At 40.8% G+C, this 13,080-nt stretch overlaps 1 protein-coding gene across 1 annotated transcript; it reads left to right on the forward strand.

Annotated features, from left to right (window-relative positions):
• Positions 1-2,784: 2,784 nt before the first annotated feature.
• Positions 2,785-12,845, forward strand: BKGD (beta-keto-L-gulonate decarboxylase). The gene is made up of 8 exons (XM_085310254.1): positions 2,785-2,929; positions 4,884-4,982; positions 5,920-5,993; positions 6,781-6,882; positions 9,002-9,178; positions 9,948-10,097; positions 10,675-10,791; positions 12,333-12,845. Exons 1-8 carry the CDS (start codon positions 2,872-2,874, stop codon positions 12,504-12,506), a joined length of 951 nt encoding a protein of 316 aa, XP_085166380.1. The 5' UTR covers positions 2,785-2,871; the 3' UTR covers positions 12,507-12,845.
• The last annotated feature ends 235 nt before the right edge of the window (positions 12,846-13,080 follow it).

The raw sequence follows: 13,080 nt of genomic DNA on the forward strand, positions 1-13,080 counted from the left end.
TTTCCCCTCTCTCCTCGCCTGGCCGGGCGGATCTGAGCTCCCTCTTGGCCCTCCTCGGGCCCGGAGGCGCGGTGACGGCCGCGGGTCCCGGGCTCTGCCCTGCCCTTCGTGCCTCGCCCGAGAGCTGCCGGTCGCCCGCACGTTCTTGGGTTGCCGTCGCTTGCGGCCGCGGASCGGTTGTGCGCAAGGAGCGCTGGCCGCGGGGCCGGCGCCGCGCGGAGGGAGGGGTTGTGCGCGGGTCCGAGCGGCCGCGCTCCCGCGGGGCTCTGGCCGAGTCGCCCTCTCGTTACTGCTTTCGTCTGCTGCCCGGTCTCTCCAAGTTGGCGGCTCCCGCCTCAGTAATCCCTTCTCTCTCCTACACCCTCTCCAAGTCCAACAGCAGCTCTCGAGTCTCTTCCCTCCAGTGCTTCTCCTTAGCCTTGACTGACCGGATGATCCCGTTAAGGATTCCCGGTCTCGTGTGATTCACCAGGTCCTGYCCGGCCACCGCAGGCTTCTGTGCCGTGTCTGAGCCGGTCAAGCAGAAGTCTGTGCTGCTCTGTGCCCTTCCTCCGCCACAAGTGTTTGATCTCCTGCGTCTCCCTGCTGGAAGAGCRCAGCCTCTGCTGGCACGCCTGCTCSTGTTTTGTTCTTCTTGGTGTCATCCCTGAGTTTCTCCTGTCTCGCTGATTGAGTCATCTCCATTTTTTCCCTGTTTTTCCCCCTATCCTGCCGCATTTCTAGCCTGTAACTTTTTCTGCCTGGCTTCTTCCCTTCAAGTTGCTTTAACACGGGTTCTGACATGTACCCCTGCCTGAGTGTCCAGGTTCTCATCTCATCCGCATTTCTSCAGGCCGCTCTCTGTTGTTGTGCTCCTCTTCGTAGAGCTCAACCTTTTGAAGCCTTTCTGGATCTCTTGGTTCTTGTGGTACCATCTCGATCGCTTCCTAACGTTTCCTTACTGTTCCTTTAGCGTTTGTCACACGTTTGAACTTCTTTCAAAGCTTTCTGGGCTGATCTGATGTCAGTGCATCGCCACCACGTGTCTTAACTGTCCATTGCTGTCTCCCTTCCCGTTCTCCCTCTCCCCCACCACACAACCGCGCTGTCAGTGCTGTCCTTGTGCTGGAAGCTCCGATCTACATCTCATTTTCTTTAAAGTCAGCTGTAGTCTAGCAATCAGTTCAAGGKCCTTACGATAAAACGGAGCTTTTCCTGCGATCTTTACTGCCTGGTTTGTGGTGGGCTGACTACTGCCCTTTAGACAGCAAATGATAGTCTAGGTGTTATAGCTAACCCTGATTATTTGAACTGTGTCCAAGTTTTGCTTCTGCTTTGTGCACAACACCATCTCTAGTCTGTCTTAGCCAATTTCAGGACTTCTTCACCTTGTGTCTTGAATTTTGTCACAGACTCCTTCTGGACATGACAAAAGGCTTTTTATAGGATGACGATGATTTAAAACAGTGCTGACAAAGTCATCTTTTGACTTTCTTTGGCTGCATTACTCCATCTCTTTTGTATTCAGAGCACACCAAATGTAAAATGCTGGGGTCTGATTCACTCTGAGAGAAGGCTCCTATCAGAGGCACCTAATCCAGCCTGAGAATGAGAATACTTTGCACAAGCAGCTGTCCCCCCCCCCCAAACACACACACACACACACACACACACACACACACTGCTATAGGAGTAGTTTGGCGTGGCTGAACTCTGAGCACAAATACCTCAGGTGTCTACTATAATCTCCCAACTCCTTTCTTCTTCTTCTTTTTTTTTTTTTTCCACTGGGCCTTTATCCTTTCTGCAGACTCCAGAGGACTGTGGTATAAGGACTATTTTCCCCCCACCTCCCTCATCCTAGTATTTTTGGCAATCATAAATGCAATAATTTTTTTTTAATAAAAATTTAAAATATGCATAAAAATATGCCTTGCATTATAATCCTTGCTAACAAAAGTTCTTCAGATCTGTGAATTAAAGTAGGTTTTTTGTCCTTTTCCTCCAAGGCCTGAGATAGGGATATGTGGGACTCAATTTCTTTTTGTGTTGTGTGCAGTCGACAAGTGCCTGAGGAGTTAATGATTACTGTGGCTGGTTTATAGGTAGTGTCTAATCAGAAGTTTCTGCCCTGACCTGGTGGTTTGCCCTTGTAACTGACCTTGCTGTTGCCAGGCTGACTGAAACATAGTTCATTTGAACAGAGAGTCTGAAACTTAAGTTCAAAGCAAAAATTTGTTAGGGGCTCCCTACCAAGATAGTACACAACTGTTGTTAGGACTTGCTGTTGTCATTTTCTGTCTTGAGAAATGCTGCTAGTGTGTTTACCACTGGAAGGGGAAAAGTGCCCAATATTGACAGGAGACCATATCACAGCTGAGGCTGAAAGTCCACAGTAGGTTATGCTGGGAAAGTAAACATCAAAGTAGAGAAGGACCTGAGGAGGCTGCTAATGTGCTCAGAAAAGCCCACCTTTTTTTTTTTGTTTGTTTGTTTGTTTGTTTTTAAATGATTGCTTCAGCCTTACAAAGGACAGGTAGCTCACTGACTTGTCTCTTGAACTGATTTCAATTTAGCCTGTATTTTACCTATAGCTGTAAGCTTGAGGATTAGCATGTGTAATTCTCTGAACCTGCTGTAGAGTTGAYAGATATGTCCTCTTCCAAAGTGCATAAGAAAATTAACAATAAACTTTCCTTTAATAGCAGAATTACAGTTCTACTGTCTCTGCAGTCTTGGGTGAAATTGCAAAATAAGTTATGTATCAAAGAATAGCATGCAGATACAAGCCAGTTTTAATTGTTAAACCATTATCCTTGTTAACAGATTGGTTACTTCTAGAGCTTGGAACATTGTGATTTCTGATTTGAAGAAAACCATACAAATTAGGAAATGGCCAAAGTCGAGAGGTTTGCTTTTCATGTTCCAAGTTTGGAGGAGCTTGCTGGAGGTAAGTCATGCAGTGTGCAGCTTTCTACACACTTAAAATGTGCACTTCARACTTATCTTAAAGCTCTTACAGAARCTTCTCTAGAGCAAGTACAYACAAAATACTTCTGTTGCTAGCACACTGAAATGTAAAGAAAATCACTGTTTTTCTGTATGTTATTATTTCTTTAAAATTAACAAATAAATAAAAGCTCCTAAAMCCCCACATATTATATTTAGACACACCATCAGGTTCTCAAACCCTTTAAAGCAGTCTGCTGCATTTGCAGATTGATGCAGAACTTGCAGAAGTTTGACAGTTATAGACTGAGGTTATTAACACAGTGATCCCATGATCACTAATCTTCCTGTCTCTGCAGTATTAATCTTTCTTTTTCAGGGCTACTCAAAACACAACTGACAAGATGCAGCATAGCATGGCAGGTGGATAGCTGCAGATGGTCCCTCTTTTGATGGTTAAATTAGAACCAGGCTGTGGAGTAAATTTTATTTGTTTTTCCCCCCAGCACCTTTGCAGAATGTTCTTACGCACTATTGAGCTCCTCTTTTCCTTGCCCTAGTAAGAAGGGTGCTATTCCTTCTGTCTCCTGCAGCATATGTACTATAGTTTTTCTTTAGAGAGATCCTCAAGTTCAGTCTGCTGCTCCCAAATCTCTGTTAGTTTGACATTTCCATGTTTTGAGAGTGTGTGGTCCCAGCAGTACCGTGGGTGGTTTTCAGTGTCAGGATGTGGCAATAGGCAAGGGCTGCTTATAGACTTGTGGGTTCAGTGTAATCTCAGTAGAATGGCTTACAACAGTAGCAAAAGAGATGAGGTACTGAGCATGATTTTTGCCCCTTTTCCCTGTTTCTCCTGAGGAYCTCCTGTAAACTGCAAGTAAAAACTTTTGAGTATGATTTGAGGAATGGCATTTTCTTGACCTCCAMTTAGCTGAAGATACCAAGATGTATTTAGAAACCTGCCAAGATCTTTGTGGTCAATGGCTTGATAATTCTGCTCCCTAAAAGTAGAGTTGGAACTGTTTGAAGGAAACAAAGGCACAGTCAGGAAAGTACTCTGAGAAAATAAGGAATTGCCTGGTTTGAGATCACGGTCTGGGTTTTCTGCTGTTTAATTTGAGACATCTGCCAAAGCAAACTCCCAGGGATAGAGGAAGTTGGACCTTTTACACAGTCTTTGGAGCAGTGCMTATGAAGGTAATCCCCAACTCAATTAAACTTCGGAAATTGTTTCTTACAGCAAACTTGTCTAAATCAGAGTCCTCTCTGCTGTTTGAGCAAYTCTACAGGCTCTGGGCCTAAAACGTTGATATAAAACAGAACAAAAAGTTTACATTTTGGGCTGATTATCAGTCTTGTTCATTATCTGTCCTGTTTCCATTCACGTGGAGATTTTCTGGCAAGTTCCACTGCTCGTACATGACAGTCAATATCCTGTGAGAGCAGAAGATTCCAGACAGCAGAGAAAGTTTGAGAATATAATCAAGCAATTGCAAACAGTCAAGTTAATATATTTAAAGAAGTCACTGTAACTTCAACTGAAACTAACTTCCTCCTTTGCCATCACGTGAACATACTTGTCTGCCCTTGTGAAGTAAAACCATTACTGWATGTGGTTTACACTAATCCATGTTAACTCCACATTGCATTGCTCCTCGTAGCCCTAGGAGCATTCAGTTACTGTATCTCAAGTAAAAACTAGGTAACGTCTTAAAAGAATTAGTGTGATATCACAGTTCTCTAAACAAGCTGTTGTTCTTCTCTGAAGTTCTGATTTAGGGAAAAAATTAAATACCTATGGAAAGTATCACTTAAATCAGTTACTTAATTTTTAAGTATCTTGCTGAAGTAAAGCATAATAAAACACATATATTTTTGTTATTAGTAATTTGCCAATCTTCTGGTAATTTTTCACTGTTAATAACAAAAACAATTGTCATTACTCTTTATTACAGTTTTGCAGAAAGGGCTTAAAGAAAACTTTGCTGATGCTCAAGTCTCTGTTGTAGACTGTCCTGATTTGACTCAGGAACCTTTCAGCTTTCCTGCTAAAGGTAACCTAGCATTCCTGTCTTCTCTTAGGACTTTTCCAGTTCTTTATACTTGATTTACCTAGTTTTGATCTTCTAAAAATGTTGGAAGAGGACAGATTTTTTTTTCAGATAGCCAATATGCATGTGATGGAAGCTGCATTTTGTTCTTGGATTTGCTGCCTCGTAGATGTATGAATAAGGGCAAGTTATTCAAGTACTTGCCAACGATGTTTCTTAACCTGTGATTGCAATACTGACCTATCTTGCAGGCTTGTAGTGTACACAGCATGGTTTGCAATTAAGTTATCTTCCAACTGGAGAAATTTTTTATAACTATGTCAATCACTTCTGGGACCTAGGGAGTTCAATTTCCATTATGTCTAAACTCCTGCCATTCATATGTGTTTGAAGTGAAACTTCTCTTCGGAGTGGGATTCATCATCTTTGACATTAGCTGTYTAAAAGACAGACATCTGATCTGTGCAGATCATCTGAGTTTCCTCTCATCAGTGCAATGAAAGAAGCACATTCAGAAGGTGATTCATCCCTTCTTGAGATATATGTCCAAGTAGATTGGATGAATTCTGAGATTTGGGCATCCCACTTTGCTGAAATTTTGCAAGTGGAGTCCCGCTGGTGCTATCCACTCTGTGATCAGGKTATCTTACTGGGAAACTGGCAAATGGTAATTGTTGCCCAGAATAGTATTTTTTGTGCTTAGAGCATGTTAATTTTACAGCAGTTTGACTCACATTAAATCTCTCCTGTGAATCATTTTAGGGCTTACTTTCCTTGYTTTCTTAGTAGTATAACAGTTTATTTTAACATGCTGGAGAAACTCTGATCTAAAAGTATTTTAAAAGTTTGAGGAACCAGTTCTTCTGCGTGTTAGACTGCATGTGCATTTAAGATTTTTAAGGAAAACATTTTGCCAAGCTAACTGGCTGTGTTCTTCCAGGAATCTGYGGAAAACCTAGGATAGCAGATGTGGGAGGTGTTCCTTACCTTCTTCCTCTTGTACAAAAAGAAAAAGTGAGTTCTTTTTTAGTTGTAGTGTTTTAATACATTTGTCAAAGAAAAATGCAGTATCTTGTTGAATTAAAAACAAAACCAAGGACTAACAGATTCTGTAAGTTTCTACTTGCAAAAGAGACTTACTTTTCAATGTTTTATACATAGACCACATCAGATAATCTTACACATCTTAGCAGAAGCATCAYATAGAGGTTGATAGTTCCTCTTCTCCTGCCTTCAAATACTAGATAGGTTTTGAGACTCACCTGCTGCCTGCAACAGGAACTGCAGAAGGAACCACCTATAAGCAAGGGCTTAGACTGTGTGTTTATAAATAGGTTGTTGCATGTCAGTGACTTCAAGCCACAGCCATACTTCCTTGTAAAAACTGGCTATATTTCCATCTCCAGGCCACACTGGATTCATATTACTATCCCTTTTCAAGAATATCATGTCTCCTTTCTGACACCTGGCCACACCTGACTCTGTATGACAATCTTTTCCRTGTGATTTCCTTTTTTATTTTATGCAAGTATCATTTTCAACAAGAACTGTAGTTCAGCCTTTAGGTAAAATGGCAGAGGAACTTACAGGCAGATTCTACYTGCCAAAAAATAGATGGAGATGTACCCAATCTGTTACTATCAGATGTTGCATTGTTCAGATTTGGGAACTATGTTCAGCATAATTATCCAAAAATCCTAATGAGGGTATTGTGAATTAAATGCATCTAGAAGTTATAATGAACAGAGTGACAAGTCTAAAACAGTACCACTCTAAAATGAAAGATATGTTTCTTTTGCAGGTTTATGATCTAAATATAGTTGCAAAAGACATAGAACTGCCTGGAGCTTTCATTCTTGGAGCTGGAGCTGCTTCATCCAGGATTCTTGGAGTMAATGCTGAGGTCAGTAAATAGAAGTGTGACAGTTAAATAAATAGTTAATAATTAATGCATGGAAATATCAAAATAAGAGAGCAGTATCTTACTGGGTATTTCCTGTTTACAACAAAATGATCATTTAACACCTTTCCTGTCAAAAGTACATAAAACACATTTAAAGGAATTCAGATAAGGTTCAGGCAAGAGGTGCTAACTTCKGAGATAATAGATTGATTTTTAACTTGTAATTCTTCAGAAAGCATGTGATTGCTTTGAAGCTCATAACAAACGTGATTTCTGATATAGCAATAGTTGATTGACAACAACCTGGCCAGAATTTTTAATGACAAGATTTAGAAATGTTTGTCAAATCACTTACTGGGAAATGGCTTTAAAATGCTCCCTGTCCTTTGCCCTCTTGTGTTTTATCATTCTAAGCTTTAAAGACATCACATGCCAAATCACCTGCTGTGTGAGAGACAGGAGGTAAAAAYTACTGCCTAGGGAGGCTTTGACCAGTCAGAGTCACTTCAAGAGCAGGTCTCTGCTTGAAAGTTACCTTCAGTTGCAGCACTGTTGTGCCTCACCAGCTCTGGGAGCTCCTGAGGCAAAGGTATACTGCAATGCCAGAAGGGCCTCTTAGCTGTTGTCACTGCAAAGATGAGTAAAGCTGAGGCGGACTGAGCGCATTTCATCCTGAGAACTGGATGTTTGGCCACTGGCAGCAGAATTTTCTGTAGTTATATGTACAGAGTGGAACTGTTCTGATGCAAGTTTGATGGTCACTTAAGGGATGATTTTRCTTAATCTGATCCAACACTTGTAATATACATTAATGAATGTATATTAAACACATGATTATTAAAGCTGAATGAAACAGCTTTGTTTTGAGATAAATGGAAAACTCAGACATTRTAGTGTTCAAGCTTCAACGCCTGGCTATGGAATAGTACATAATTAAAGAAATCATTTTAAAAATTAAAATAGGAAAAGTAGAAAAGGARAAGTCTTAAACTAGGCATTAGAGGATTTAGATCACGTTAAAGTGCAGTACTGAGTATTGTACAAAAAGGTAATAAGTTTCTCATTTTCAAAAACACTAAAATGTGTTTTGTTTAAAAGCAAATTACTAGATTAATTAATGGACAAGTGGACTCTCTAGATCTTTACAGCTCACCTATTCAGAGAAGTTATGTCCAGATTCATCTAATCTAATTTCATGCTCTTCGTTCAGATGTTTCACATTAAACTTTAGTGCTGTTTTCAGCACTAAAGGGGGAAGAGAGAGAATATGGAGGCACCRCTAGAGTTATTTCAAATCACAGATTAACTGCTCACAGAAGCCCCTTTTTCTCTCATAGCTGACTACAGAGGAAGATTGTAGAAGATGCTTTTCAGTTAGACATTTCAATTAGGTACCTTCATTTAGGGATGATGATTCTGTGCCTTAGTATGCAGAATACTAGTGAAAATATATWGAGAAGAATGCAATTGTCCTTACGCTATTACTATCACACAGAGAGGAGGTGCTAGAAATCTGTGTCCTCCTGTCTTTTTGCACACTGTCTTTTCCCTATGGGTKAGCCTTACACACCAGCCAGGCTTACCATAAATCTGTTCACGTTGAAGTTAATGGCTGTTCTGCTACTGACTTCAGTGAGATCTAATGAGATGTTGCCCTGGTATGCTCATCTCTAAACTTTCACTGTTCCCTGCTTCCTCTTGCCATTTCCTTTTGATGTGTTTTTTTAGTGGATGGTATCAGTCCATTTCAGGATTAATTTTGGACTACTATAATAGTTGTGGTGGTTAAGGGGATATCATATGAGAAAGTATCACAGAATGACGTTGCTTACAGGTAGGCCTCAGGTCTCAAAGGCTTGGTGTGCTTTCTTTTTTTCTTTTCTTCTATTTTTTTAAGTGTTCATCTTCACAGAACATTAAATTTAACTCTCCAGAAAGAGTAAAACTGTTTTCTGTACTATACTACAATATTAGTACATTTTTGTTACCAGTACAGACTTGATCTTGAGAGACAGAGCTATATGCTGAAGGRGATTATTTCTTGGGATCATGGTCCAAAGTTTAGGCTGCATATATGTGAGTTCTATTAATGTGACTTATTCTTACATGTTGTTCTCAGCTTATTCCTATTGTTCAAGCTAAGAGTGAAAAAAAGCCTGCTGTGAATGGGAGCTACATTGCTCAGATAAACCCTGCAGACAAAGGGTGCCTGCTTGAGAAATACAGCAGTAAATACACTGACTGTGAGTTTGGGCTGTTGGCCAACCTCTATGCCAGTGAGGGCCAACCTGGCAAGGTGCGTACTTGGATCAAAGGTAACTTTGCTTGTAGAGCTTTGTGGCTGAAGARAAATTTATGTTTCAGTGTTCCTCTATCAATTCACTATGGTAACTGTAATGTAGAAATTGCATGAAAGAAATAGTATCACATCTCAAGAAAATGTTGGTGAATGAGGGGAAGAGTTGGTGGCAACAGAGTGGCATTTGAATTTCTGACGGGATTAGTAGCAGGTTAGTAAAATTTTTCCATGTAAATCATCCACTCAAATCCAGTCCAAACTGGCAGCAACTTAAGATTATTTTGCCTAATGATTGACTTTTGTAAATCAGGTCTGTGCACTTGTTCAGGTTTTAGTAGAGGTGCTTCTGCCAACAAAGCTTGTACAAGATAMAGTAGGTAGAGCAACCAAAAACTGAACGCTGCATGGAAACTGAGGCRTCTTCTCTGTTTCCAAGAGTTTTCTTGTGACAGAGTTGAAGCCAGCTGGTGGGCAGAAAGGGGTTGCTTGTACTATTTCTCATGTGTGAATAAATGACTTGCAGCCTAGCATCCTCCACAGGAAATGCTAGTGTTGAACAAAAAGTCAKGAAAGGAAGTTGGTCAGGTATTAGAAGGATGTGAGTGGAGCAGCAAATATGGGGAAACTCATGCTTTAAAAAAGTAATCTTGGGTTATAAACTTGGGAGAAGTTTGCAGCAATTTATAAATGTGTTCAGCATCTGAAAGAGACATTTGCAGACTGTTTCTGCAGAAGATAGCAGTGGTGAATTACTTTTATTCTCCAGGTTATTGAAGTGAAAGCAAATGAAAGAACTGGGGAACTTAACTTTGTGTCTTGTCTGAGACAAATTTTAGAGAAGCACTACGGAGAAAAGCCAGTTGGGATGGGTGGTACATTCATCATTCAAAAGGGGAAAGCAAAGATTCATGTTATGGTAAGTTGCTCTTAATTTATGTCACTTCTCTGTCCTGTTGAACACAGAAGTATAAACCAGAGTGTAGCATTTTAGTGCATAGACTTTGTTTTGTACTTATAAATTTGTGCACAAACTGTTAGGATAAGCAGTATATTAAAGAAAGAAGCTGATATTATCAAACTATTGATGCTATGTTACCTGGCTGCAATACTGTCATCTTTTCTTTTGGAATCCATGGACAGCTAAAGGAATTATAGAACTATTACAAAATGAATTTGGATTTATAAGGATGAATACAGGAATTGAGGGGATACTTATAACAAGCAATAGACTTTTTTTTTTCTTAAATAATTGAGCTTGTACCAAAAAGAGAATCCTTGCTTCAAGAGTTCTCCCACTAAATATCTAGGCAATGAAAGGAGCAATACTCTGGTCATATCTATTTCTGGCAGAAACACAGTAATGGGCACTGCTGAGCAAGGCAAGAAGAAATGTGTTGAACAGAAAAGTTGGGAGGGGAAAAGTGAAGGACAGTCACTAAAGGAAAGGTATAAGTAATTTCTTCTCACTTATAAAGCACTTGTTTTTGCTATAGCCTCCAGAATTTTCTGCCTGTCCTCTGAACACTGATGAAGATGTGAACAACTGGCTCAAATTCTTTGAAATGAAGGCTCCACTGGTTTGTCAGCCAGTAATAGTTTCCAGAGACCCAGTGAGTCTTTTTCTCATTTYTAAGTATAAACTGAGAATTGTAGTGATTTTTTTCATGAATGTGCTTTTCCCTTTAAGAACAGGAGTGTATATATATTGTATTAAACTTCCAGAAGTGGTGTAATGAAATACAAGCATCTCATTTCTGTAGGTGGCTTGAACTGAAGCTGCATCAATCAAGTCTATAAGCTGATGGCTGTTAACAGTAGAATGAACTTAGTGGTTCTGTTCCAATTGCAGGTGTACAGCTGTTTGTATCCCAAACCCAGCAGCACAGTTTGTGTTAACTGCTGGCCATACAATGAGAAATATCAAGCTGGTAGAAGCTGGGCCAGGCATGTGTTCATGTAGTTCACTTTCATAAAAGCTGTCTGTATGGTGTGGAAAAATGTGCAGTATCTGTCTCATAATTGCTGATGCAAATTGAACCTGCAAACCCTCATGACTGAAGGAAAACTCATCTTTACAAGCATTCAATCCAACAGTACACAGTTCAGGATAAAAGAATGTGCTTTATGAAAGCCATTAATATGTGCATCAGTAGGAGTATTTCCTTAAAAGTAACCATGCAACCATAGATGTAAATGCCTGTATTATAAATAATAATGCAGTCATAAGTAGTATTTTCTTATGTAAGTAAGAAAAATAATTTCTCCCAAGTTAAATGGGTCATGATGTTCTTCAAAGTGTTCAAGAATATGTTCAAGTGTGTGACTTTGTTTTGTCTTTATTTGGCAGCCTTTGTCCTAAGGCTCTTCCCAGAGTCTATTGATGAGTACTTGGAAAATGGTCATGAACAGCTGCTCCATTCAGAACCAGTACAACCTCTGTAGTGCATGCAGCTGGGTTATTCCCATGTATCCATTGAAAGCTCCAAAGCACACAGCTAAACCGGTTTTTGGAAATGTTTGAGTGTCACTACAGAGACAGCAGTGGAATAGAGCTTTAATCCTGTGTTAATGAACTGTTTTGTTAGTAGATTTCTAGCATTCAAATGCCGTAGAATCAACATCCTCCTGATACAGTAACTGATGAGGGTGATCTCACTGTTCAGTATGCTAGCTGTTATWTGCTGCTTCTCCCACTTCCTTCTAAGCTGGTTCTCAGAATTGAAGTAGAGATTGTCCTTTTACTGCATGGCTCTGTGATATTCAGCACAATGGGGTTCTGATTTCCAGTTAGGGTTCCTTGGTGCTACTGCTTTAGGAACAGCAGAAAATATTTAATTCCAATTAAATTAAAAAAAAAAAGGGAGGAGGGGAGAAATCTCTAGGAGCTTAATGCTGAGAGCTGGGAGCTGTCAAGACTTGTAAATTCTCTCCTCTCCATTGCTGTCCCTGTCGTGCAGCCTCAAACAGCTTCTTTTCCATTGYGGTCTTTTACTGTTAGTCTCACAAACATCTTGCAAGTTTTCACTCCTTAATGGTTGTAGAGTACTTGGAGATCTGTGGAAATACGCAGTATTAATGCGACACTACGAAAGTACTGTTCTTACATATTGTTTAAATGGAAGCATGCTCAGAGGCGTTTCTCTGGTCACAGGGGTTTGACCTGCGTGTGGAGCACACCCACTGCTTCAGTCACCACGGGGAAGGAGGGCACTACCACAACGACACCACACCGGACAGCGTGCAGTACCTGGGATACTTTTTGCCTGCAGAACTTCTCTTTCGTATCGACAGACCCAAGGAAACTCATATGGTTGGAAGAGACTAAATTGGTCCATGAACCGTGAGGTTTTAGCGAAGGCATAGCAATTTAATGCTTTAAGTAAAAATGCTGATTTTATAATGCTTTCAATTATGCACATACGTTTTATCAAAATCGAGAACAATTGCRGGCAATAAATTGCCGACTTTTTAGATTTTTAAAAGGGGGATATTCAGAGTTTCCATGTCATTGAAACGGTTATGTCTGAATTGAAACAATAATTTAATTCCAGCATTAATAGTCTGTATTGATCATGTACCTCTTCGTTTTTGGGTTGCAATTCTTGCATGGCTGTGACTGACAACGGGGATCCAAAAGTAAATTTGTTTAGAACAGGGAAAGAAAGCGGCTTCTGATTAAAACAAACCAAACCGAACAGCCCAGTGAGAGCTCGCGGCCGCAGCGCGGCCTGGGCCGCAGCCCCTCCGCCCGGGAACCGCGCCCGCTGCGGCCGCGGCCGGGCCCGCCTGTTACACCGGGCCGCACGGAAACTCGCCGCTTGCTTGGGTGAGCGGCTGAAGCGCCCGGCGCCGACACGAGGGAGCTGCTGCAGGGCGGCGCGGCGCGGCGCTGGGCCGGG

This window comes from Rhea americana, unplaced genomic scaffold (genome assembly GCF_003343005.1).
Source record: "Rhea americana isolate MKP2758 unplaced genomic scaffold, rheAme1 scaffold_314, whole genome shotgun sequence".
NCBI lineage: Eukaryota > Metazoa > Chordata > Aves > Rheiformes > Rheidae > Rhea > Rhea americana.